This window comes from Sciurus carolinensis, chromosome 8, assembly GCF_902686445.1.
Source record: "Sciurus carolinensis chromosome 8, mSciCar1.2, whole genome shotgun sequence".
Classification (NCBI taxonomy): domain Eukaryota; kingdom Metazoa; phylum Chordata; class Mammalia; order Rodentia; family Sciuridae; genus Sciurus; species Sciurus carolinensis.
The window spans coordinates 101,018,228-101,042,769 of NC_062220.1; the positions used below are offsets into that span (position 1 = coordinate 101,018,228).

The window sequence follows — 24,542 nt, forward strand, 5'->3', positions numbered from 1 at the left end:
AAAAATCTTTTGAACTACATTTAAATCATGTAATTGCCTATTACCTCTTCATGTTAGTAAGAGTTAACAATGTTCATAAACTCTTTGCTGTGAATAAGACCAATGACATTTATTCAAAAGTGGGAAAAAACAAAAAAACAAAAAACAAAATAAAAAAACATTAGCTAATACCATCTACAGTTCCTTCTAAATATGCTTACCTACTTGTGATGGAGAAACCAACAGGAAACAGTAAACCATGGTTTATTTACTTGATATATCTTTCATAGGAGACGTATTTGGCTGAACCCTCTTCATAGCTTCAATACAATCACAAAGGGCACTGCCGGATCTCATATTCACACCTAATGGTGCCTAACCCCTATGCTTCATTTCTTGTCCCTGAAAGTCTGTGTATTCTCCCAGTTCTAAAAGTAGTGTTTATTAAAATCAGCATTTTGCTTTATGGAAACAGGCAGCATCTGGTGGTAAAGGGTCAACAAGATTTGACTTAACCAAAAGTGCACTAAAACTGAAAAATGATTTCATCATTCTGTTTTGCAATGTAGCTTCCAGAAATCAACTGTGATAAAAAGCAGGAAATACTGTTAAAATTTTACTAACTCCTAAAAAGCTGCAAGTTGGATTTAACAGTTTATTATGATTTATAAGTGTCATTTTTAAAAACATCAGTCCATTAAACCATGTAGAAATAAGTATGCAAAAAGTCTGCAAAACAAAACATTCTTTAAACATGTTTAAGTAGATAGATTATCTGAAATTCTGGATTGTTCAGTCACTTCATTATTATGCTATGGCAGCCAAGTAATCCTTAACTTCAGTTGGAGTAAGTCGCCTAAATCCAGCTTCATTGCAGATTCCAACTTCAATGTTATCTTCTGTCATTTGCCCTTCAAAACTTTCCTATTGAGAAGAAGATGAAATGGTCAATTTTCCAATTAATTTTCCAGTTAATTATAAAAGCCTTATAAATCCAGTTGGCAGATAGTGAGCTAACCTTTAGGGTTAAGATGGCTGTATGAATGGCATCTTCAAGTTCCAAATCTTCATTGTATCTAAAGAAATTTTTAAAAAAATAAATGACTTTCTGGCACTCTTTATATTCTACATACTATTCAAATACAATGACAGCATCAGTATAAGATAAAAATCTAACCCTCTTAAAAATAATAAATAACCCATTAATTCCTCTAGTCACTTCACTGATAGTTGTCCCCAATAAAAAATTTATCATCATTCAGTGATACAAAAAGATTAATCTTAAAAGGAGTTTTAGGAAACTTAAATATAAATACTTTAATAAAATTGGAATGTGGTACGAATATTATAATTTTTTTAAAAAGCAGAAAAATAAGACCTTTGCTAAAATTTTGTTTGTTCTTATAAGCTATAACATGATATGACATGTAAAATATTTGGACTCATTAAGTAAAAATAAAAGCAAAGTGCTTTAGGACTCCGAGATTAAGTTTACCATTTAAGTGAAAGTCTAACATCTTTAATAATCTTACTATTAATATGTGAAATATGTACTGAAAAGGGTCATCTGTTAAAAGTTAGTCACAGAAGTTTTCTGTTCAAAAAGTCAAACATTTTTGAAGACTATAATAAAGCTGAGTTTGGAATAATACTGGGCATAAGTGAGAGCAGTTTGTTGTGCTCAGCAATAACAGCAGACTTCCACACAGTACTCCACTCTTCATCAAGAACACACATACATTTAATCTGATCAATAGCAGGTATTTGATTTCACAATGTTTTTTATAATATACAGCTGTTATTAAACCATTTAAACATTTTTCTCCTTCTTAGCACAACTTTTTTTTTTTTTTAGTAAGAGGGAAAATAAGTAACATTATTTAGGAAAAAACAAGAATGCAAAAAAGATGTCCTTAAGAAATGAATATTACCACATATTATTCTAAAGGCTAGGAAGCTAGGATGTTAAGAAGTTTTCTTTTTCTTTTATCTGTAACTAGGTTCAAGTACAAAGTAATACAACAAATTTATTTAGATCCATGAAATTAATAAAGTGTGCTGGAAACCATAAAGTCAATTTGCTGCTGAAGCCTGTTATGGTAAGCCTACCTTTTCTCAAGGAATGTTTTCCCATTCACATAGTTCTTTCCCATTGCTGTGGCCTTCCAGGCAAAGTAAGCTCCCTAATCATAAAGGGAAAAGAGACATATTTTTTTAAAATTAATACAATTTTATTATTCTGCATGTGCTTTTAAACTCTATTTGGTCACAATTTCTGTCATAGAATACTTCTTGGAATGGAATGAAAATGTCACAAGTAGGTTATCTTTTAAAAAGGTCAGAGGGATGGAAGACAGGCAAGAAGCAACTTGGAAGTTAAGGAAAAAGTTGGTATCTTGATTGTGGTGATCGTTTCCTCCAATATTTATATATATCAAAACTCAACAAACTAATGATAAGAATTATTGATGATGCAATGTACTGTACATAAATTCTGTAAAAAAAAAAAAGTTAAAGAAAACTGGAGCTAACAAATAATTAAGAGTAATACTTTAGCTTAATGGATTGAAGGGACCTAAAAATCTGTCATATAAATCTGAAAACTGGTGATCGATTCACCACCCATTAGTGGCAGCTTTTCATGAAAAAATATTCAAAGGTTTTGATATTTTGTAATTTGAAGTGAAATAAAAGCAGCAGCAATGTCATAAATAGCATAACCTCACCTGCTGAAAAATACATATACGCACATAGAAAAAAATACCAAAAAAGACAAATCAAACATATTAAATGAAACAACTGCCTTATAGATAAAATAAGGCAAAACAGCAAAAAATGCATACAGTTCCAGAGATCTGGGAGCATCGGCTACCCACTGGAAAGGAAAGTAAGAGGGCTTGTCATTTAGCTTCAGAAGTCCAAAGATGAGGTAAAAACAGTCAAAATTCCCCAAATATTTCCTTTTCTGATTTAAGTAACCAATCACCAATAAATAAATAAATACATTTTTTGTCTTTTAAGTTTATAAATAAGGTTAACATTGAGTGAACTTTGCAATTACCTGGTAATCCATAAACAATGAAAGTTTAGTCCCTAATCTTAAATTTTTTCTTAAGGTTTTCTCATAACAAATGGAATGACATGGAATGGTACTTCAGGAACACTTTCCATCCCAGATACCAATCTTCTGTTTTAGAGCAGACAACTCACCCAAAATACTGACAATGCTGATTTTGTAAATCACTGAATTCAAGGTAGTCAGATTAATATTTGTGCTGGAAGAGTCACACTCAAGTCAATTGCAAGATTAACTAGATAGCAAAGATATAACACTGTTCTCCAGATTCTTATGTTTAATTGTAGCATTTTTCTAAGTAACAGAATTCTATAGATTTAATGAGATTTGGTAACAACTATTTCAACTAGTTACTCAAGTATGCAATGTTAATGAACAAGACAGAAAGAGGGTAAAAGTTACAGAGATGGTAGTTTCCTTGGCAAAAGGCTGAGTTATCAGAATTTTGAATGTACAAACAAATGTGACCTTATACTTTCTAGACTCCAAAGAAAAAAGAAAAAATATTGCTAAATTTTTAAGCCTTCATGTCTTCTTTTATTAGATATTAAAAGAACACTTTACCAATACATCTAATGATACTTACAGATGGATCTGACTGAAATAAATATGGTCGTCCCTCATTCCATCCACAAATAAGTAAAGAAACTCCAAATGGACGAACCCCACTGCAGAAAGCAAATGAAAATTATTTGGTATGTTCATGGAGTCAAAAATCACCCTCAAGTGAGAATTCATCAATATTCTCAAGAAAAGCAAATTATCAAAGAAACTGAATTAGACTTAGAAGTTCCTTAAAAAGTATTTAAACTCTTTGTAAATAAATCAATTCAAAACGATTCTCTTCATGGAAGTGAGGAAGAGTAGTTAAATAAGTTTGGATGAATGGAGTAACACCTTATTATAGTTTGGTATGGTTTATTCCCAAGTTCATGTATGGAAGCTTGATTCCCTATGTAATGGTATGAGAGGTGGTGGATCTTTAAGAGGTGGAACCTAGTGAAAGGAAATTAGGTCATGGAGTACCATCCTCAGAAGAGATTAATGCTGGTGTCTCACAGTACATTAGGTATTAAGGAGTAAACTAGCCCCCACAGAGTGGATAGTTATAATGCAGTGAGTTTAGCTCCTTCCCACTCTCTTGCTTCCTCGCACATGACTTCTCTTACAAGAGCTCCCTCTGGTCACGTAATGCTATATGCCAGAAGGACCTCATCAGAAACTGATGCCAACACCATGTTCTTGAACTTCCAGAACTGTGAGCTAAATAAACTTCTGTGTAAAATACCCAACTTCAGAGTTTTTTTCATAGGGATACAAAATAGGACTAAGACACAACTATACAGTGGGATGACTAAGACAAAACTATACAGTGGGATTACTACCTAAGTATGGCATAGCATTTAGTGTCCTAAAAAAATATAACTTTCAACTAATGCAGCTTTTCCAGCGGGTTTACACATCAACAACTACCTTTATACTCTCATTCATACCCAAATCTAAAAACACTGGGATTAAAATTAATAAAATGTATCAAAGAGCTATTACTTTCATTATTTCTAATAATCATTTATCATTGGGAAGATAAATGTAGAAATACTAATGACTGCCCATAAATGTTTTAATAACCAGTCAAAGGACTTTGGGTATCTAAAAGATACTTTCTGCTGTCGCATTCACATTTTTCCTTAAGAAAACATTCTAAGTCCAGTTAAAATTAGACACCTTCTTCTAGGTGATTTCTTCCATTCTTTAGGCAAATACAGGGATAGCAAATCTCTTTCTATTTATATATCTACTCTTTTAAAATGACTTTTTTCCTTGTAATTCATTACTCATTTTGAATAATAAAGGCAACTTACCCTGACTGGGTGTACTCTTGCATCACAGAAGCTACTCTCTGTACCAGCTGAGCTGTGGGAATGGGTTCTTGGTAAACAAGATAATATTGCTGAGCCAGTTTTCGAGCTCTGTGCACAAGCACTCTAAAAGAAAGGAAGAAATAAGATGTAATTAAAATTAGAATGCTCTATTACTTAAAAAGACTCATGATCCTTCTACAGGCATATACCTACAGCACAAGTTTAATATGTATCTCTTTTTGCATGTGTGTTGGGGGGCTGGGAATTGAACCCAGGAGTGCTTTACCACTCATCCCCAGCCCTTTTTGTTTTTTATTTTGAAGCAGGGTCTCACTAAGTTGCTGAAGCTGGTCTCAAATTTGCACTCTTTCTGCCTCAGTCTTCCAAGTTGTTAGGATTATAGGTGTGCACCACCATGCCCAGCTAACTTGTATCCTCTTTAACAATAGCTACTGGCTCAAAGCCAGTCTTACTCTTAAATCTGATTCCAGTTGATTTACAAAAAAAATCAGAGAATCACATAGAAACCAAATGATAGGAGATAGATAAGAAGGCAAAAAGTAAGAAAAGTAGGAACTAGGGAACCAATGAGCTTAAAAGTAACAGGTTTAATGTACAAAATATGAGGTTTATTCTTCCTTCATGGCTTAAGAATGCACCCCTATCCTGAGAGCAGCCACCCTGTCTTTGTAGATTTCACCCTAGTCAACACACACATATGCACACATGAACATAGAGACACACAATTTGGGGCATTTTTTTCTCACTCTGGGTCAATCTTTTCTGCAGACTGCCTTAATCTCCCTGCCTACACTTTCAAGTAATCTTCAGAGATTCTTAATTATTAATTACTATTTTAAACTATTTTAACTTAAGATATTAAAAATATACCATATAATAATCAAATATATTATCAAGAAAAATAATATATTAAAAATAAACAGTACCTACTCATGTACTGCTGATCTGAAATAGGTACATTACCCTTCCGTATGATGCTCTTTTGCTCATTAAAGATTATTCTATCAGTGGCACACTGCAGTCTCCCTTCTACACAGTGGTAAGAAGATCAACTGTAGTAAAGGCTGATTGCATTTCAGTGACCTTGCTGTTTTTTCTGACTCATGAAAGTTAAACTTTGGCTTTATCTTATTCTACAAAATCACGAGTAGTAAAATAAAATTTTTTTACTTATTAAATGAAAAACATAGAAAGCTTTCTACTTGCTGGTAACCTGATATAACAATATTCTCTTTTCCCATGAAATACAAAGGAAATAATTCTATGAGCTTCTGGATCCTGGATCAGATCAAAGTTGTCATACTGAACAACTTTCCATGGCCTTTAAGAATTTTGTCCCTTTGACAAGAACAAATAAAGACCATTAGGTTAACTATGGATGAAGCTTTCTTTTGCCACCCGAGAATTTTAAAAAATATGGTTTATTATAACATACATTGTTTTAATCATTTTTACAATGCATTAGGGAGAGGGGTAGAGCAGTCAAAGAGCACTCTCCTGAAGCCATACTTCCAAGTTTATCCCCAGCACCCAGAATAATACAAAACAGAACAAAAAAAATAGCTACAAAGTAACTTAATTCCCTTGCTGGTAAAGTGCTTGCAATACTTGTGGTTCTAGTTGTTTTATGATACACACACACAAATTTAAAAAGTGCATTAGGGGAACACCAAAGCCCTTTATGCCCAGTCCTTGGAGGACAGAGGAGGGATAGTGATCAGAAGGAAAAGTCTACTAAACAGAGATAGAGGACTAAATACTATGTCTATCTTCTCTTTTAAAATAGAGTGAAACTAAGGTAATCTCCTTAAAGTAATTTGTATAGACAAACTAAATTAAGCTATTAATGAGGCTGCAGTTGCTAACAAAACACAAAGAGTTGGAAGATTAAAGGAATACCCCTTGACTTTTCTCCTCAAAGTATAGATTATAATCAATTCATAAGATGGTATAGAAAAGAACTATAAATAGCATGAAGTACCTGTAATCTGGGCCCATGCCACTATAGACCAAACCTATATGTTTGGTAATTGGTTCCACTTTGTGTACACTTCGCTCATCATACAGAATGGATTTCTGTTTCTTCTCAGTTGCTAATACCACACCATTTGCAGCTTTAAAAAGAAACAAAAAAAGGCCTAAATATTTAACCACTTTAAACCTTTGTTTCAACAGTTTTCTAATTATTGATAGAGTAAACCCAAACTACTTTGTTATTTCCTCTAATTTATGAAACCTTTTCTTCTGGATTCCTGTTTTAAATTCTGTATTAAAATTGTATAAGAAATGGTAAATTAATTTTCCCCTTACTGGTCATTTAAAAAGCACTTGAAAAAAAAAAAATCCCTAGACTTAAAGGTATTACACAACTTCTCTTAAAGTACTCTAGGGTATCTGAGCATTTACATGTTTTAAAAAACAATGTTATTTCTGATAACCTGGCCCCTGTTCTTATATTATAACATCAAGATTTTTTCTTTAAGGGTACTAAAATCCAAAACAATTACCTTATCTTTAAATTATGTTTTATAATGAGCTTTCCTAAATTATAGGAATGACAAAAATTGCCAGAGAGCAGTGATATAATCAGTGGAAAAATAAAACTGTACTTAATTTTCTGAACGGGAAAGACTACCTGTGGGTTATCACAACTAATAGGTAAAGGTTCTATATTTACTTTGAAATTTTAATCACTTCATTTGGCCTCATTAAGTTTTTATTACTATTTTCTTTAAACTTCAAAGTATTCTAAATTAACAAAAAGAACTTAAAAATTATGCTGCCACAGTTACTTACTTATAAATTAATTACTACCCCTCCCCCAAATCAGGAAAACTATTAACAAGCACCTAAAGCAAATAAAGCACTTAATTACCTTTAATTCCCACTGAAGGGGCTCCTCCAGCTACAGCAGCCAAAGCGTATTCAATCTGGACAAGTTTACCAGATGGGCTTAAAAAGAAACACAGGTATTTGCTAAGTTCACATATTTTCAATTTTTTTAATAGAAACACCTCTTGAGTGCAGATGTACAGCTCAAATCTTATTAATCAAAACCTAAGCAACAGCTGGCCTTTGATTATCTATCATGAAGTTGTTCAGTATGTTTTCAAGATGATTTGAAAATACTCATGATGAATCATAAATTCTATTTCCTTTGGTTGGTTGGTATTTGCCACTTGGAGTAACACTATTACTATTGTCTCTTTTCACCACTTACACCCTTGTCATTTTAGGCAAGTCACTTAAGCTTTCTGCATTTGTTTTCTCACCTGTAAAATGGAGGTTAATAGTACATAGCAGTTATCTTTTCAAAGGGTTACTGCAAGGATTAAATTAAATGAGGTCTATAAAAATTTCTGGTATAAATTAGCAATAATCAAATTCTGAATGGTAACATTATCAAGAATATATGTGTCTGTTAAAACCAAAGAGCATGTATTTCCTAGGGTTTCTTTCTTTTTTAATTTAAGAAAGTAGATAGGGCTTAATATGTACAACCTAGATACATATCATTCACAACAAAGTGTTCTCCATAAAATATAAAACTAATTCTAAAAACCACTAGATGGATACACTTAACAGCTCCAGTTTCATGGGTTTGGTAGCCAAATAACTAGTACCAAACTGGCCTTTTGGGTAATACTTTATTTCAAACAAGTTGCTGAGTTATAATCAGCATCACACACCAACTTCTTCATTTTATAGAAGGGAAACAAAAAGCAAAACCCCTGAATAAAGTAATCAGTTCAGTGTGATACCACTAGGTCCACATCTCCTATTTACTACTGGAAAAAAAAAAAGAAAAGATGATCTTAAGCCCCAGAAGCCATCTGTTTCAAGTCCCAACTTCCACCATCCCACCCTGCTCCAGACATACAGACCACTCTTAGACTTCAAAACTCCTCTGAGAAGCTAATTCCTGTGTAAAATCCATTTCTCTACTGCCTACTAAACTCCTTCCTGGTCATCCTGTAGTCCTTAGCAAATATGCCATGTCACCAAGGAATGCCACCCTGTCAAACTAATTTGAATCCCACATACTCATGCCTAAGGTGTCCTGTACTTCCTCTTTGGCTAAAGTTCACCATATTTGAATTATTTTTATAAATGTGTTTTCCTCAACAAAGTGTAAGCTCTGGTTATATTCTAGGAAATAACCTCGTACCAGAATCCAGAGTCATTTGATAAAGTGGCAGTTTATACACTAAATAAAATTGGCTGACCTGAGAGGTCAATAAGCATTTAAATTATAACATCTAGCTGAACTTGTTGACACTATAATGTTCACTACTTCAATAATCATGACTTTCAGGATTCATCTAGTTTTTAAGTATTGTTTTAATATTTCCAGGAATATTTCAAGACTCATGCAAACTTAATTACCTTTTCTCTGCTTCCAGAGCCACCTGTAAACACCCTTATCATTTCATCTTTCTGTGAAAGCTCACTAACCTGCAAGCTTGTTGAGAAATTAAACATATTTTATAGCCAATAAATGCTCCTACATCAGTGTACAGTACCAGCATCTCTACCTGGGATAACTGAAATAACATTTTTACTAGTTTTCCTCTTGCTCACCTTACTTAAACTCCCAGACAGTTACCTCTGTAACATGTCATCCACAACTAAATCCTATAGAAAATTCTTGGTTCCCTTAAAATAAATAAAAACTACTTATTCTGGTCTACCAACCCTGAATGACTGGTCTTCATCTACATTACCTCCTTGCTCATATTCTACCTTCTATCAACTATTCCCTTTACTCCTAAATTTTCAAATAGTTGGCTCCTTTTCATCTTCCAGAATGAAAGATGGACCTTTCCTGACCACCCAAACTAACGTTTCCTTCTTTTGTCCTTTGTAAATAAAATTCCTGGGTGACAGCAAAACATTTTTTTCAGAATTAATAGGCACCATGTTGCTCATTTACTGTAAATATCTTCAACTAAACGTAAGGTAAAAGAGCACCTTCTTCATCCCACATACTCTGGTCAGTTCCACCACTAATAGTTAAATTCTAATTATAACATTCCAAAACTTTTTTCTTTTTAATTAAAACAGTTGAATACATGTTAAACAAAAGTGTACTTTAATTTAAAAAATTGTTATAAAAATATTCAGTCCCTGATGAAATATGGTTGTTTTGTTCCTCAGCTCCATCAAGATTATCCTTTCTTAGAGATGAAGAAGCACCCATGTTCACAAAAGTAAAAATCGATTACCTTGCACAATTTAGTCTGTCGAGGTACATAACAAAATCTTTTAATTAAACTAATTTCATTCAAAGTTTACAAAAACACTAATGCACCTTCACTAATTGAAAACTGCCAAGAGGAAGGCAATATATTTTTTTTAATTTTAGTAAGACAACATGTAACACAAAGTGTATTATTTGGGAGGTCAGAAAGAATTCAATTTGAATGTATACTGAGTTATTCAATAATGACCTTGGACAAGATAATTTGTCCAAGTGTGGTTCACTCCTCAGTAAAATTCTGAGGAAATATTCATTATAGGTGGTAGGGTAAAGCAATGAAGTAGGACTAAGCTGCACCTACACCGAAAGTATTCAACAAGTTAGATCCTACCTGCCTTCAGTAGTCTGATAGGACAACTAAATGGGGTATTACTGATCCCTAAGAAAATGGTCAAATCAGATTCCTTCCCTGGTCTTTTTTAAAAATTCTTCAGGGATGGTTTTCTTACACTGGGTACGATGCTTCACCTCAACTGTATTTTGAAAAAATTACTTTAATTCCCTGTTTTATAACGGAAACACTCCTCTGACCAAAATCAGAAAGACCAAATTATATATTGTAGCCTAGTTATTTTGGGTTCCACATCAACCTAAGAGAAACATTTATTTTTCAGTTCTTACGCTTCTAATAGGGACATGGAAGAAATCGAAAGCACAAGTTTCAAGACACTAGTGCCAAACTATGACCAAGACTCCGGCCTAATCATAAAGCTGAGTTTAAAAAAAAAAAAAAAAATGCGACTCCACATATTTGGTGGGGATTCCGAGTTTGACACTCCTCCATGGGGCCTACTTTGGTCAGGAAGGAAATTCTGAGTTCTGAACAGGTTACCAGGAGCACGCTAACTCCTCCTTTCCTAGTATCCAAGGCTAAAGTTAATTCCTGCCTAGCAGTTTCCCTGTCCCGCAACCCCAAGTTGGTCCCAGGTCACCCAAATGGGCTCCCGAGGCCTGCCGGCACCACGACTTCCGCGGCTTCCCGGTTCTCCAGTCGGCCGGGCAAATGACTTTGCAAAGCTGCATTTCCAACTCCACTTTCCTTTGGACCCTCCGGAAGTACTAAGTCACAGGTCAGTGCAAATAAACTGGGGTCTGGTGGTCTCCCGCAACGTTTGAGACGCGTAGGACTTTGGGGTCCCTTCCATACCTGAATGTAGTCAGCGAAAAGCTGTAACCGCGCTCCGCCATCTTTACCCGGAGAGGTAAAGCACACTCGCGCACATGCGCACCGCGGCCGATTTCTGTACATTTCCCCGTCTCTGTTCCTCTCCTTCTCTCTCTCTGATTGGAGCAGAGTTAGAGTCACCTCAGGGGCATGCTGGGAGTTGTAGTTCTAGAAGCTGGATTTACCTAACTCTGGGTTTATGCGCACATTCATAGGGTCAGGACCCAGCCGCCTAGTGGGTTCCGTCTTCCGGCAAGAAAGATGGCGTCTGGCTTGCTGCTGCTTGTGGTGCCTCCTGCGGCACGGGGACTGCTCCGAAGATGTTGGGACCTTATGCAGCGAAAACTTCAACAGAACTGGCCAGGGTTTCCAACTCCTCCATGGGGTAGGTAAAGAAAGGCTCCGTGGGTTAATGAGGGGACCCAGGCTGCGTGGTAGGCACAGTTCATGCTTTTTGCCCTCGGCGGTCTTTCTCATTCCCGGAGGCGCATAGAGGGATGTTGTTCGTTACTTTAGTCTGGAAACCATAACACAGCTATTTTTGCGCTTCGGGCAAATAATAAATAAAATTTCTGTGCTTGTGCATTCGTGTATAGTTTGTGATCCAAGTGCCTTAGCTTGTTAAAGATAAGCACAGCCTGACAGTTAAAATGCTGAAAACAGATGCTGTCCAGTAACTTCTGAGCGAAGAAAGAGCAGTACCATTCCATTTGTACAGAGGTGATTCAGGCATTTTAAAAGAAGAATGGAGGCAGGTGGGTTAGAAGAATCAGAAAAGTGAAATGGAGTGAAGGGTTGGTCATTGTAAATGGGATTAGTTCAGCTTCGTTTGCTAGCCCACAGTTATCGAAGTTAGGGTTCTATTTGCACACACATAGACAGAAGTCGTAGCCTTCTTGATGATTGATTGTATTCCAAAGGATTGGCCTTGGGTTCTTGAGACTCTCTGGAACGAAAGTGATTCGTCTTTACAATTATAATTCCTTTTTAGTAAATGCTGTGAGAAAAGGAAGTCAGGTGCCTTTTATCCTGTGTGTGTTGGCTAGAACAAAAATAAATTTCCCTGGCAACGTGAAACTTTCTCAGGCTTAAACTTTAAGGAGAGCTGAGGTCATCCCAGGGACATGACCTCTTGTTGCTAGAAGCCTCTTAGTCCAGGCATTTAGACAGAGTTGACTTCTGCAGTTCTCACTTGGCACTAAGGCTGGCCATTGCAATCCCAATTGACTTCTTTCAGTTCCTATTCCCATTGTGCATAGGATGCAACTTGTTCTTCTCTGTGAGAGCTCTATGCAGATTAATTCTTATCCCTTGGTTTCTTCAGGAACAAATTTTAATTGAAAATATTTTGGATGTCTAGGCAATCTAAATAGAGATATAGACCAAGAAAATATGTGCTGCAATATACCAAACACTGGGCTAAGTACATTTTCACCAAGCATTTTCTGGGATAAGGTCTCAACAATCCCATTAGTTTTCACCATTTTCCAACTGAAGAAGTAGACTTAGAAAGATCCCAAGGTCACAGAGACAGTCCAGATTCTGTGTTATTAACCAGCAGGCCATGCTTAGCAATATTTTTAGATACTTTTAGATCTATTGAAAAAGATTATCAGTTGTTAAATGTAGAGAGTTTTATGTACTTTTAAGAGTTCTTAAAAACCGAAAGAAGTATTGCAAGTCTGAAGAATAGCCGAAGGGGTAAAGGAATCTCTTTAATTTTATAAGCAATTTAGAAAAACAAAAAGGAGACATTAGTAGTCATATAAATAATAATATATAAAGAAATGGTGAGCTATCTTTTCCATAGAGAACAGACAGGAGTCAAGATTAATATTGTTGAAGAACTTAGAGTCTTAAGGGAACTATCATGTGATTTGATAAAGGAACCAACTGTTTTAGACATAACTTTTAAGAGGCCAGTACACAGTTATCCCAGGGCAGGTCAGAAGTGCATTTAGTGAATTTGAATCACAGATCTTCATGTACATTAATTTGGTGCTTTGCTCCCCGCAAAATAGAATATGGACAATTGAGTGAATTTGTTTCTTTTTTATTTTTGAAGTTAGGCACCTGTCATTCTTTTATTCATGTTTACTACTAAATTCCAGAATCCTGTACTCATGAGGTGAGAAGCTCTTGATGTAATCTCACTTATCTCAGTTCAGCAGTTTCCATTAAGAAAAATTTCTATTCATGTTCTTTAAATTTTCCTTTTGTATTAGCTTTAATACTGTATATTTTAATAGCTAAGGTTTCGTGTTAAATGTATATTGAACTTAACTAAAACTATCAATATGTTTACACGTGCTTGTGTTTGTTAATATACACAGTTGATTAGCAAGGATAGTGATATCTGTAAATAGTCTCTTAGGAGCGAGAAACTGATTTTGTACCTCCATGTTTTATTTCATAGAACCAGCACTAGCAGTCCAGGGTCCAGCCATATTTACAGCACCAGCAAATGATACTAGTGGAAGGAAGGAGAATTCCAACCTTTTGGATAATACCTTTTGGATGGCAGTTCCCAAAAACAGACGCAGCATTGAAGTTAACCGGTGTAGGAGAAGAAACCCTCACAAACTTATTAAAGTTAAGGTAATGTATTGATTTTTTGTGGGTATACTTTTCCTCAAGTCTGTCATTGAGTAGCATCAAGGTCTGTTCACATAACCTATTGATAAAGTGTACTCAGATCTTCTACCATCTGGCCTAAGTGAAATACAATATTCTCATTACCTAAATGTACTGTCCTCTAGTCTTAACTATTAAAAGCATAGTCAGGGAAGAAGTTCAGAGAATTTTACCTTAAGTAAAAAAAAAAAAATTAGGCCATCTACCAAACTTATGATTTCTATACAGAAATTCAGATCACATTGTAATAAAGCCGAGGAAAACAGCTTGTAATCTTGCCATCTTGTTTTCCGCAAGATAAATTGAAAGTGAATTTACCTTTCCTTGGTTTCTTATTTAGGATGCTATCTACATGGATCACCCCACTGTGTTGATAGAATCCTTATGGGAGATTTAGTATTTGAAGCTAGGGATTAGAGAAGCTTTTATATAAAAATGACTGCTGTATTTAAGTAAAAATGTACCAGATGCAAAGTTGGTAAACCTGATGTCTACTCCCAAATTTTCTACTAATTCAAATTCAGGGTTGCTTGTTTTCACTTTTCCTATTAAAGTGAGGTTGAACTAGATGGTATAGCACTCATGTAGCCCTAACATTCTCAGAAAGCTAAGATATAAGCATTTCTCCTATTGATTATTTATGTATTATGGATATTTTTGTTTATTAATATGTTTTTGCTTTTATTTTAAAGAACAATATAGACATTTGTCCTGAATGTGGTCACCTGAAACAGAAGCATGTCCTTTGTGGCTACTGTTATGAGAAAGTGTGCAAGGAGACTGCAGAAATCAGACGGCAGATAAGGAAACAAGAAGGGGGTCCATTTAAGGCTCCTACTGTGGAGACTGTTGTGCTGTACACAGGAGAGACACTATCCGAACACGATCAGGGCAAGAGGATCATTGAACGAGAAAGGAAACGGCCATCCTGGTTCACCCAGAATTGACTCCAGAGATATTAAAAGGATAACTTCACAGTATGCTGAAACAGAGGAAGAGTCTTGGTTTTTATGTTGTGCTTATTCTTAAATAAATAGAGTTTAAAATATACTTCATAAGTAGTTGGCTTTATGTGAGTTAATTTAAAGAATATATCATGAGTACACTCTTAAAATGTTTTTGTAAAGGCTCAATGGACTAATATATCTGTTTCTATTACACTATTGGGTTTTAAGTAAACATTAAATTTCCAGAACAGAAATAAAACAATTTACAATTCATAGCAAGAATTACCCGTTTTAGATAAGCGTAAAACACTGTAAGTAACACATGGAAATAGGGTAGTACCTGAACTCTTAGTATTGTTTTTTAAGATCATAGTTGTGTCAGTAAGAAAAGGTTTTGTTCTGTTTTTTTGTTTACTCCAAGGAATTCATTTAATATGGAACATGTGCTCCTTAACTTAGATAATATAAATAATTCCTTATATTTTACATTAAATCAGAGATATTCAAAATTAATTAGATGGCACACAAAATTTGAATTCCATAGTTGAGGAAATAAATTTTTAGTAAAGAAATCTGAGCACATTTCTCACAGTGAGGCACTGGCTGTGGTGGCACACACCAGTAATCCCAGCAGTTCGGGAGGCTGAGACAAGGAGGATCATGAGTTCAAAGCCAGCCTTGGTAAAAGTGAGGTGCTAAGCAACTCAGTGAGATCCTATCTCTAAATAAAATGCAAAATAGGGCTGGGGATGTGGCTCAGTGGTTGAGTGCCCCTGAGTTCAATCCCTGGTACCCCCCCCCCCCCCCCAAAAAATGTGAAGGATATTGACTGCATTTTACTTCTAATATGTCCTTTTAAGTTCATTTTGCATTTTATCATTTTTGTCTCTTTATAGCAATAGCCTCTTAAATTTCCTGGAATTCATTTCTTATTTTCTTCTCCATCTCCCACTCGTATCTGCCCTGTGTCCCAGATTTGCAATTTTGTTTCCTGCTTCATTTAAAATGAAAGTGAGACAGCTTATTGAAATACATGGTGATAAGAATTAAGGAAATTCTAGTTAAGGGAAAAATCATAAACAATAAGCCAAAATAATCTGAACATTACTAGAATTAGGCAGTAAATTCACATTACTTATTTGATACTGGGAATTGAACCAAGAGGTATTTTATCATTGAGCTACATCCTCAGCGCTTTTATTTTGAGACAGGGTCTAAGTTGCTTAGGACCTCCCTAAATTGCTAAGGCCATTCTTGAACTTCAGATCTGCCTCAACCTCCCCAACTGCTGTGTATTCAGACGTGTTTCTGTGCCCAAATGAACTTTGTTTTCTTTGGAAAGAGGGAGCACTGACTTACATGGGTCAGTCTCCATAGGTAAGACAATCTAGGTGCACTGACATTGGAACTAAAACCTGAGGAACACTTCTCCCATGAGCTTCATAATGAAGATTGTGGTGGGCTAATCCATGTTGCCATTGCTAGAGATAAAATGATGAATTTCATAGGGTTACTATAGACCAATGATACGTTGAAGTGCAGTTCTGTAAAAGGAAATCTCTAAAACTTCCAAAGTATTAAAAAGTACTTGGTTCAATCTAAGCCAAAAAACAGAATCTAGAATTAGTTAGCTGCATATTGCTAACATAATTATCTGTAATTATTTTTTACTTTGCTGAATCATATAAGTCCTACATGTCAAACAAGGTAAATGTCCTTGAGTATAAAATTATCTTTTATGTTCATGAAAGCCAATATTGACTATACCTACCTGAATGTATTCCACTGCCGACTAAGTATTGCCAGTTGACTAATATATTGTAAAGTGTACCTCAAAATAACAGATTCTCCTTTGATGTGGACTGTCTTCTCCCCAAATTCATGTCGTGTTTAATACCCAGTGTGATGGTGTTAGGAAATGGGTTTTGAGGAGGTTAACTAGGTTATAATGGATGAAGCCCTCACAAATGGGATTAATACTCTTGTTAGAAGAGGCACTAAATTTCCTTCTTTTCCAACACATAGGATATAAGAAAAAAGCTATCTGCAAACTAGGAAGCCAGTCCTTACCAGAACTGAATCTGCCCCTAAAGTGTGAGACATAATTTGTTGTTTCAGGTACCCAAGTTGACTATGAATGCTCTATTTTCAGGTGGACTTAGTGAGATTATGTGGGCAGAGTCACTATTTTCTGTTTTCTATTCATGAACAGAACTCATTATAAAATGTATCTCCAAATTAGGCAATAGTTAGCAAAACTAGATGTCTAGTTTCTGTTAGACAACCATGTAATAAAAATGATTATGATTTTTTTAGGACAGGATTGCCCCCTTAAAATTATAATGCACCTTTGTTGCTTCATACCTCCAGTTTTTACTCTCAGAAGAACATAAGTTAGAGTTCTTCAGAAAAATAGAACTAATAGAATATATATGGGGATTTATTATTGACCTACATAATCAGGCTGAATGGTCCTACAATGGTCATCTGCAACCCGGAGAGCAGGGGAAACTGCTCAGTCCAAGAAGCTGGAAGCCGCAAGACAAAAGGAACAAAGGATGCAACCTTAGTCCAAGGCTGACTCAAAAGCCTGGAAGACTTTTTGAGAGTTGTTGGTTTAAATCCACACTCAAAAGCTTAAGAATTTGGAGTTTGATGGCCACAGCAATGAAAACAGCAAAAACCATACTCACTAGAATGGAGTGTGGCTGTGTGTGGGAGCTTCTCCCTTTCACTTTTATTACATCCAGGTCCCCAGCCTTTTGGACAGTGCTGCGTACATTCAGAGCAGGTCTTCACTCAGTTCTGTGACCCACATGCCAATCATCTCTGGAAAACACTTTTATAGTCCTCAGAAGTGTGCTTTACCAATTTCCTAGGTGTTTCAGTCCAGTCAAGTTGATAACCAAGATTAACCATCACAGTTAGTTTGAATTAAACCCTTTAAAACTGATTCATTCATGTTTTGAACTTTAGAAATTAACATCCTTCTTCCTACTCCCTTACATTAAGACATTTTACTGGACTATCCTGGAGATACTTATCCTTGACCCTGATAATCCCAGCTTCTCTCCCTTTCACATGCAACCTGTGAGCAATTCCACAAATTCCATTGGTCCTACATCCAAAATGCTTTGAATCCAACCACAAATCCAGCTTGCACTGCTACCATCCCAATTAGAGCTTCTATTATCTTGTCTAGAATATTGAACTGACCCCTATTTTATCTCCCTGCTTCCACCTCAGTCTCCCATGCTCTGTTCTTAACACAGAAGCCAGAATCCTTTCAGGACACATGTCTTCTCTGTTCAAACTCATTTATTCAAAAACTTAAATAATTGAGGATTTTTGTTTATGCAAAAATAATCTTTTATGCTTCATGTTTTTGATAAACTAAAAATACTTTTGGTACACTATGAATGATCCCAATTTAGAGAAATTATTAGATCTTTTAAAAATCTGAATAACCTTTTCATAGTTTATGTGGACAGAAAAGTGATTATATGTTTGTAGCCAATTCAAGATTTCTTCTTTAAGGGAGTACAAAAATAGGAGACTTAAAACTTGGCGATATGGAAATTGCTTCTGCCCCCTTCTCAGAGAACTATTTTTCATCTCTGCCATACTATCCCATAAACAATTGTTATGTTTCAGGAGCGCGATTTGCCTCTCATTATTTCCATACTAAGGAACTCTACTGTCTGTGGTTGCATCTCTTTTCTTGGAATATACACAAAAGTAGATGTTCTGCCTTCAGCTGCAACTCTGAAGGAGTAGTGTCATCCCAGAGTCTTAATACAGACAGTATTATGCAATAACACTGTCATCTGTGCCTTGGTGACAGAATGGTGGTGTCTCTTCCAACTACTGTTCCTCACTGGTTTCAAGGGCACCTAGGTCAGCAACACCTAAGGTAAATCAAAGGCATGTCTCCTGGTACTCGGTGGATGCCCTGACCCACCACTTTTGACCTTATTGAGAACTCTCTTTGCAAAGCACGTGCCTTCCTGTTTCCTGCCTGTTTCTGTTGTCCCCACTGACTTGAACATTCATCTCCTCCACATTTGTGAAGTCCCAGGTGAGGATTAGGGATGCAATTTAGAGCAAGGATGGGAGGAAAGCTATACAGTGCCAACCTGTTCAGGTCTCTACAATTTCAGCCTTGAAAACATCAGGAACTGGCACGTTAGCCAGGCATTACCATGCATCCTCGCTAGGGGGCAGCAGGGGACTTGCACCGAGCGTCTTCTCAAATAAAATAGCAAGATGTCAGGTCTAGCAGTGCTGTGGACGTTGTCTGCTTGTATCAAAGCCGTCAGACGGAATTGCTGCAGGGTAGAAAAGTACGCAACGCAGAGTGAAGGCCACCTTCACCCATCAGTGTATTTAGAGCTTCTCTTCTCTGCCAGGGGCTCGGCGTTGCTTTCTTTCAGGGTGCTCTCCCTGACCCTCTTTTCCTACACTTCACCCTTGGGTACATGCAGACTGCTTAATTATAAAATCTTTCATAAGAGCATTGTTCAGGATAAAAGCCCAGGATGCTACTGCTATGTAGCTACTTCTGCAGTATTTCCCAATATGAACATTTCAGCGTCTAAAAAGAAATAGAGTTTCTCCTTGACATTATTGTAATCTAGTAATTCTCAACCAGGAGCGATTCCCTTCCTAACCCAGAGAACATTTAGCGAAGTTTACAAACATTTTTGTTTATCATAACTTGAGAGGAGGTCTAGTGCTACTGGATTCTAGAAGGTAAAAGCCAGGGATGATGCTCAACAGTTTCCCTTACCAGACTCGATAAAGCCAATTCTATTTTGAATAAAAAATGTGACATGAAAATATTTTAATTTTTTAAAAGTCTCACTGTATCATCTTGTCTTTTCCATATCTCTCAGAGATAATTCTCATGTCTATGCCTCCAGGTCCAATTTTCTTATAGATCTCCACATCCATATATCCAAGTAATACAAGATTCCATTTGAACATCACACATCTTTAATACATTATACCCTTAACAACTTTTCCAAATCTTTCCCCCTATATTTGCTTCTCTGGTAACCTAAATTGGTTAACTTATTAATTCAACAAGTGTCTGCTATTTTAATTAAACTATAGCACCACCTCTACTTAACTAATTGACATTTTGAGGTTAGCACATCAAACATAGATCCATTGATCACTCCAATTCCTTACCCCTACTAGCCAAACCTGTACTTGACCCAAACTTTTCCACCTTGATAAAAGTCAAGTTGATCCAGCAAAACCCTACTCTTTTTTTTTTTTTTTTTTTTTTTTTTTTTTTTGTACCAGAGATTGAACCCAGAGGTGCTTAACCACAGAAACACAAACCCAGCCCTTTTTATTTATTTATTTTTTAATTTTGAGACAGGGTCTCATTAAGTTTCTTAGGGCCTCACTGAGTTGCTGAGGCTGGTTTTCAACTTATGATCCTCCTGCCTCAGCCTCCCAAGCTGCTGGGATTACAGGTGTGCATCACTGTGCTTAGCTCATTCTTGATTTCTCCATTTCTTCTCATGTCACATATGATTTATGAGCAATTCCTTTTGACTCCCATAACATGTCCTGAACCCCAAAAGGCATTTAGTTTGGTGATAGGAAGGGATGCGGCAAGGAGAACATATTGAAGCGGGGCAAGAATGGATCTATACAAACAGAATACAGGTGTCTAGCATTTATCTAGGTCAGAGATTATATAGCACAGACCAGGATATAGAGTATAGTGGTTGAGGATATAGAAATAACTAGAGGAAACAGATATATTTCAGAAATAGGATAGATAGGACTTGGTGGTTACTTGGTTGTAGATAAGCTACAGGAAGAAAGCATGAATGATTCCCAGTTTCTAGTTTGAGCAACAAAGGGGATGTGATTAGAAAGCCTGTTTAAGGTGAAGGTAGGTTAAGGGGAAAATTCAAAATTCCCATTTTGGGGTTGGTAATGTGACTCAGAGGTAAAGCACATGCCTAACATACGCAAAGCCCTAGGTTCAATCCCTAGAGTTGCAAAAAAGATTCCTATTTTCAACAGGCTGTATTTGAAATGTTTTCGGACATCCATACTAAGATGGACAAGGAGAGTAACAGATATGTGAGTGTATAAATTCAGAAATAGTCGGCAGATGGAGTGTATTTAAAGCCAGGGAAAGGAATGAGATTATCCAGGGCAAGTAGTTAAGAGAGAGAAGAAAACATTACATGAATCCCTGAAGAGGGGGAGCCAATCGAGGGGACATAAGACTGTGGTGCTGAGAGGAGAGCTTCTCAGGAGGAGGTAATCACCGTTCTGTCAAATGCTGCTGCTGGTAAGAGAAGTAAGATGAGGATAGAAAAGTGCCTGATGATTGTGGCAAATGGAATTCATTTGTGACATGACAAAAGCAATTTCATTTCAGTATTGGTGGCAGAAGCCAGATTGGAGTGGGCTGAAGAATAGATGTTTGCTGAGTTGGTGGAGGCAGCGTTCCTAGAAAATTCTTTCCAGAAGTTTTCCTCTGCCAGGGAGTAGAGAAATGAGGAAATAGTTAGAGAGGATAGGAGGTTAAGGGTGTGCGTGTGTGTGTTGCAAACTGAGAGGGTACTTGTATTAATGCTGATGGAAAGTATCCAATAAAATAGGAGACCACTAATACAATGATACAGAGAAAGAGAGCAAGACAGACAGTCCTCTTTAAAGCAGTGAGAAGAGGGATCTGAGGTTTGCTTTTATTAGAAAGGGCAAGGGATCCTGGATTTTAACACCTGAAGGTTAAAGCCCCTGGAAGACCTGGGATGATGGCTTAGAAGCCGGAAGAAACCTGAGAGGCCTGAGTCATCTTCATCCTTTCCTGGAACACGCCTAGAAGCCGAGTCTCTGAATCTGCCCTCACCACAGCCCCATCTATAATTTTGCTTTTCCTTTTTCCTTCCATTAGATTTAGATGAAGCAAGTAATTCCATTCAGTCCAATATACTGATGATTTAATGGCCGGTGTCATATGTCACATGTTGTTCCAAAGGCTTAATGGTTATTTTTGCTGATACTATCTCCCAGAGTATGAAAGCCAGGAACATCAACATAGGACTTGGTTTATAGGTCATAAAATTAGTAATAGATGAGACAAATTCCCAAAGCTTTTTTAAAAATTACTATTTCCAGTAAATTTCCTCATTCAAAAACTAAGATATTTACTAATATGTACATAGATATTTAATATTTTAAATGTAACATATTTATTAATATAATATTTTATTCCTTATACTGAGGTCAAAATCATTTTCTTAAATATGATGGGTAACAGTCCCCAAATACCTATTATAAACCAGGCATATTTTGCATGTTTTAAATAATTCTTGATATTGTGGGGATGATATAGGACAGAAGAGTCTGAACACCAAGGAATTTTCAGTGTATTGGCTGTAGGGTCCAGAAGGGATACCCTAAAATTCTCTGGACCATGAGTCTGAAAATTCTTTCAACTTTACACCCAGTGTGGGGGTGGGACTTGGAGGTTTACATGACAAGTGCTTTTTGTCTCATTTTTTTAGAATAGACAGAGGTTTTACAAGTTTTTTTTTTTCCCTGAAAAACTGGTATTTACAAAAAAAGGAGGAGACTATACACCACAATGCCTTCTGCAGAAGTTTTTGCTGATATCCTGTGTAAAAAGCTTTCTGACAAAAAGAATTTATATGTTACTAATATGGTGGGGGGTTCTGCTTAATTATGGTAAGGGTCTTCTGGGTGAGGGTCTCTGGTCTGTTTAAAGGATGGTAATAATCATGGTCACTGTTTATTCAGTGTTTATATCAGGCACACTGCTAATAGTTGTAAATAGGTGATTTATTACATTTCTGTATGACATAATATTTTTATGAAACTTTAACCAAAATTATTATTTTTTAATTTTTTTCCTTTTATCTTTTGCCCTTCATCTGATTCAGAGACCCTACGAGTTTTATTCGTTTTCTCAAGAAGGGAAAAGCAGAAACAGAGAGGGAGGGAGAGAGGGAGAGAGGGAGGGAGGGAGGAGGAAAAAAGAATTTCAAAATCCTAGCCTTTCGGGGAGGAAGCAAAAATCTAAAATTTGGAAAACTGCTTGGTGTAAGCACAGATTTATTTAGTAACTAAGCTGCTTGTCCCAAGAACTGGATACAAGTGCCCTGGCCCTGCTCACCCCATCCAGTCCCCAGTCATACTCTGCCCCTGGAGGAAGGCTGGTGTCAAGCCTTCCTCGTGGAGGCCCCAGGAGGCAGAAAGACTTCTGGAAAGAAGAGTTATATCAAGTCAGGTCCTCCTTTTTTGCCTTTTGCAAAATCTCAGAAATGAAGAAAATGAAGGATATAGTAATAATTATATCAAGAAAGCACACATTGATAGTGTCCCAGCTCACCTCTCCTTGTAGCCACTGCATCAGACTCCACTATGGACCAACAATGAGTGTTCAGCTCACATCGACATCAGGGATGCTCTCTGATTAAGCAGTTTAAGATGGTGTTTGTTACAGTTTGGGTATGATATCTCCCCCAGAGGCTCATGTACTGGAAACGTGGTCCCCAATGTAGTAGTGTTAGGAGGTGGTAGCCTAAGAGAGCTGAGGCCCAGTGGGTGGTGATTAGATCATAGAAGTGTGCCCTCAGAAGAGATTAACATAGTTCTCACAGGACCCAGTTAGTCTCCTTGAGAACAAATTGTTATGTCCCCTGAATTTCTCCTGCTTTCTGTCTTACATGTGATCTCTGTATATGCTACCATCATTGTGATGTCATCCACCATGATGTCTTCACTGGAGGCTGAAAAATAGGGACACCTCATCTTGAACTTTCAGCCTCTAAGACTATGTGCTAAATCAATCTCTTTTCTTTATCAAAAGTCTCCAGTCCCAGGTATTTTATTATAGCAACAGCAAACGAACTAATACATACCCTCATCCTTAAAGCAGAAATTGGCTCAGGGATGGTCAAGACTAAGCTATCATATCATGACATTCTCTTGGATATAGAGGTTTTGCATGTCATTCAATGAGATGTGAAGAGAGGGCTTCTGGGGACTTCTGGAAAGAAGCTCCAACTCATTGAGGATAACCTTCAGGAGAGATCTCACCTTTTCTCTTGCAATTGTTTGCAGATGTGAGGCCTAGAAATATTATAGCCCCACTCTCTTTATTCTATACCTGTCTCAACATGTTGTTCATTGTTGGTCTCTCTCCATTATCTCTCACCCTCCGTGCTCATTTGTTTGTTTCTTTGCATCTTTTTATATTTATTCATCCTTCGTATTATTACACACACACACACACACACACACATATTTCTCACAAAACTTTTCACATTATTGGTGTTTACTTAAATAATATAAGCAATAACCTTTGGTTTAATTTATAATGATTATGTCTACTCTAAAAGTTATAAAACTGATGATTGAAACTACAAAAATAATTTTTTTTTTTTTTTTTTGGTACCAGAGATTGAACTCAGGGGCACTCAACCACTGAGCCACATCCCTAGCCCTATTTTGTATTGTATTTAGAAACAGAGTCTCACTGAGTTGCTTAGTGCCTAACTTTTGCTGAGGCTGACTTTGAACTCACAATCCTCCTACC

General features: G+C 36.4%; 2 protein-coding genes across 2 annotated transcripts; one reads left to right on the top strand and one right to left on the bottom strand.

The window, feature by feature from the left end:
• Nucleotides 1–227: 227 nt before the first annotated feature.
• Psma2 (proteasome 20S subunit alpha 2) lies at nt 228–11,430 on the bottom strand. The gene is made up of 8 exons (XM_047562426.1): nt 11,346–11,430; nt 7,814–7,890; nt 6,920–7,052; nt 4,918–5,040; nt 3,642–3,723; nt 2,089–2,162; nt 998–1,055; nt 228–903 (listed from the first exon to the last, which is right to left on the bottom strand). Exons 1-8 carry the CDS (start codon nt 11,384–11,386, stop codon nt 787–789), a joined length of 705 nt encoding a protein of 234 aa, XP_047418382.1. The 5' UTR covers nt 11,387–11,430; the 3' UTR covers nt 228–786.
• A 160-nt stretch (nt 11,431–11,590) lies between these two features.
• Mrpl32 (mitochondrial ribosomal protein L32) lies at nt 11,591–15,052 on the top strand. Its single transcript, XM_047562425.1, has 3 exons — nt 11,591–11,748; nt 13,780–13,961; nt 14,690–15,052. The coding sequence occupies exons 1-3, from the start codon at nt 11,625–11,627 to the stop codon at nt 14,942–14,944; spliced, it is 561 nt and encodes a 186-aa protein (XP_047418381.1). The 5' UTR covers nt 11,591–11,624; the 3' UTR covers nt 14,945–15,052.
• The last annotated feature ends 9,490 nt before the right edge of the window (nt 15,053–24,542 follow it).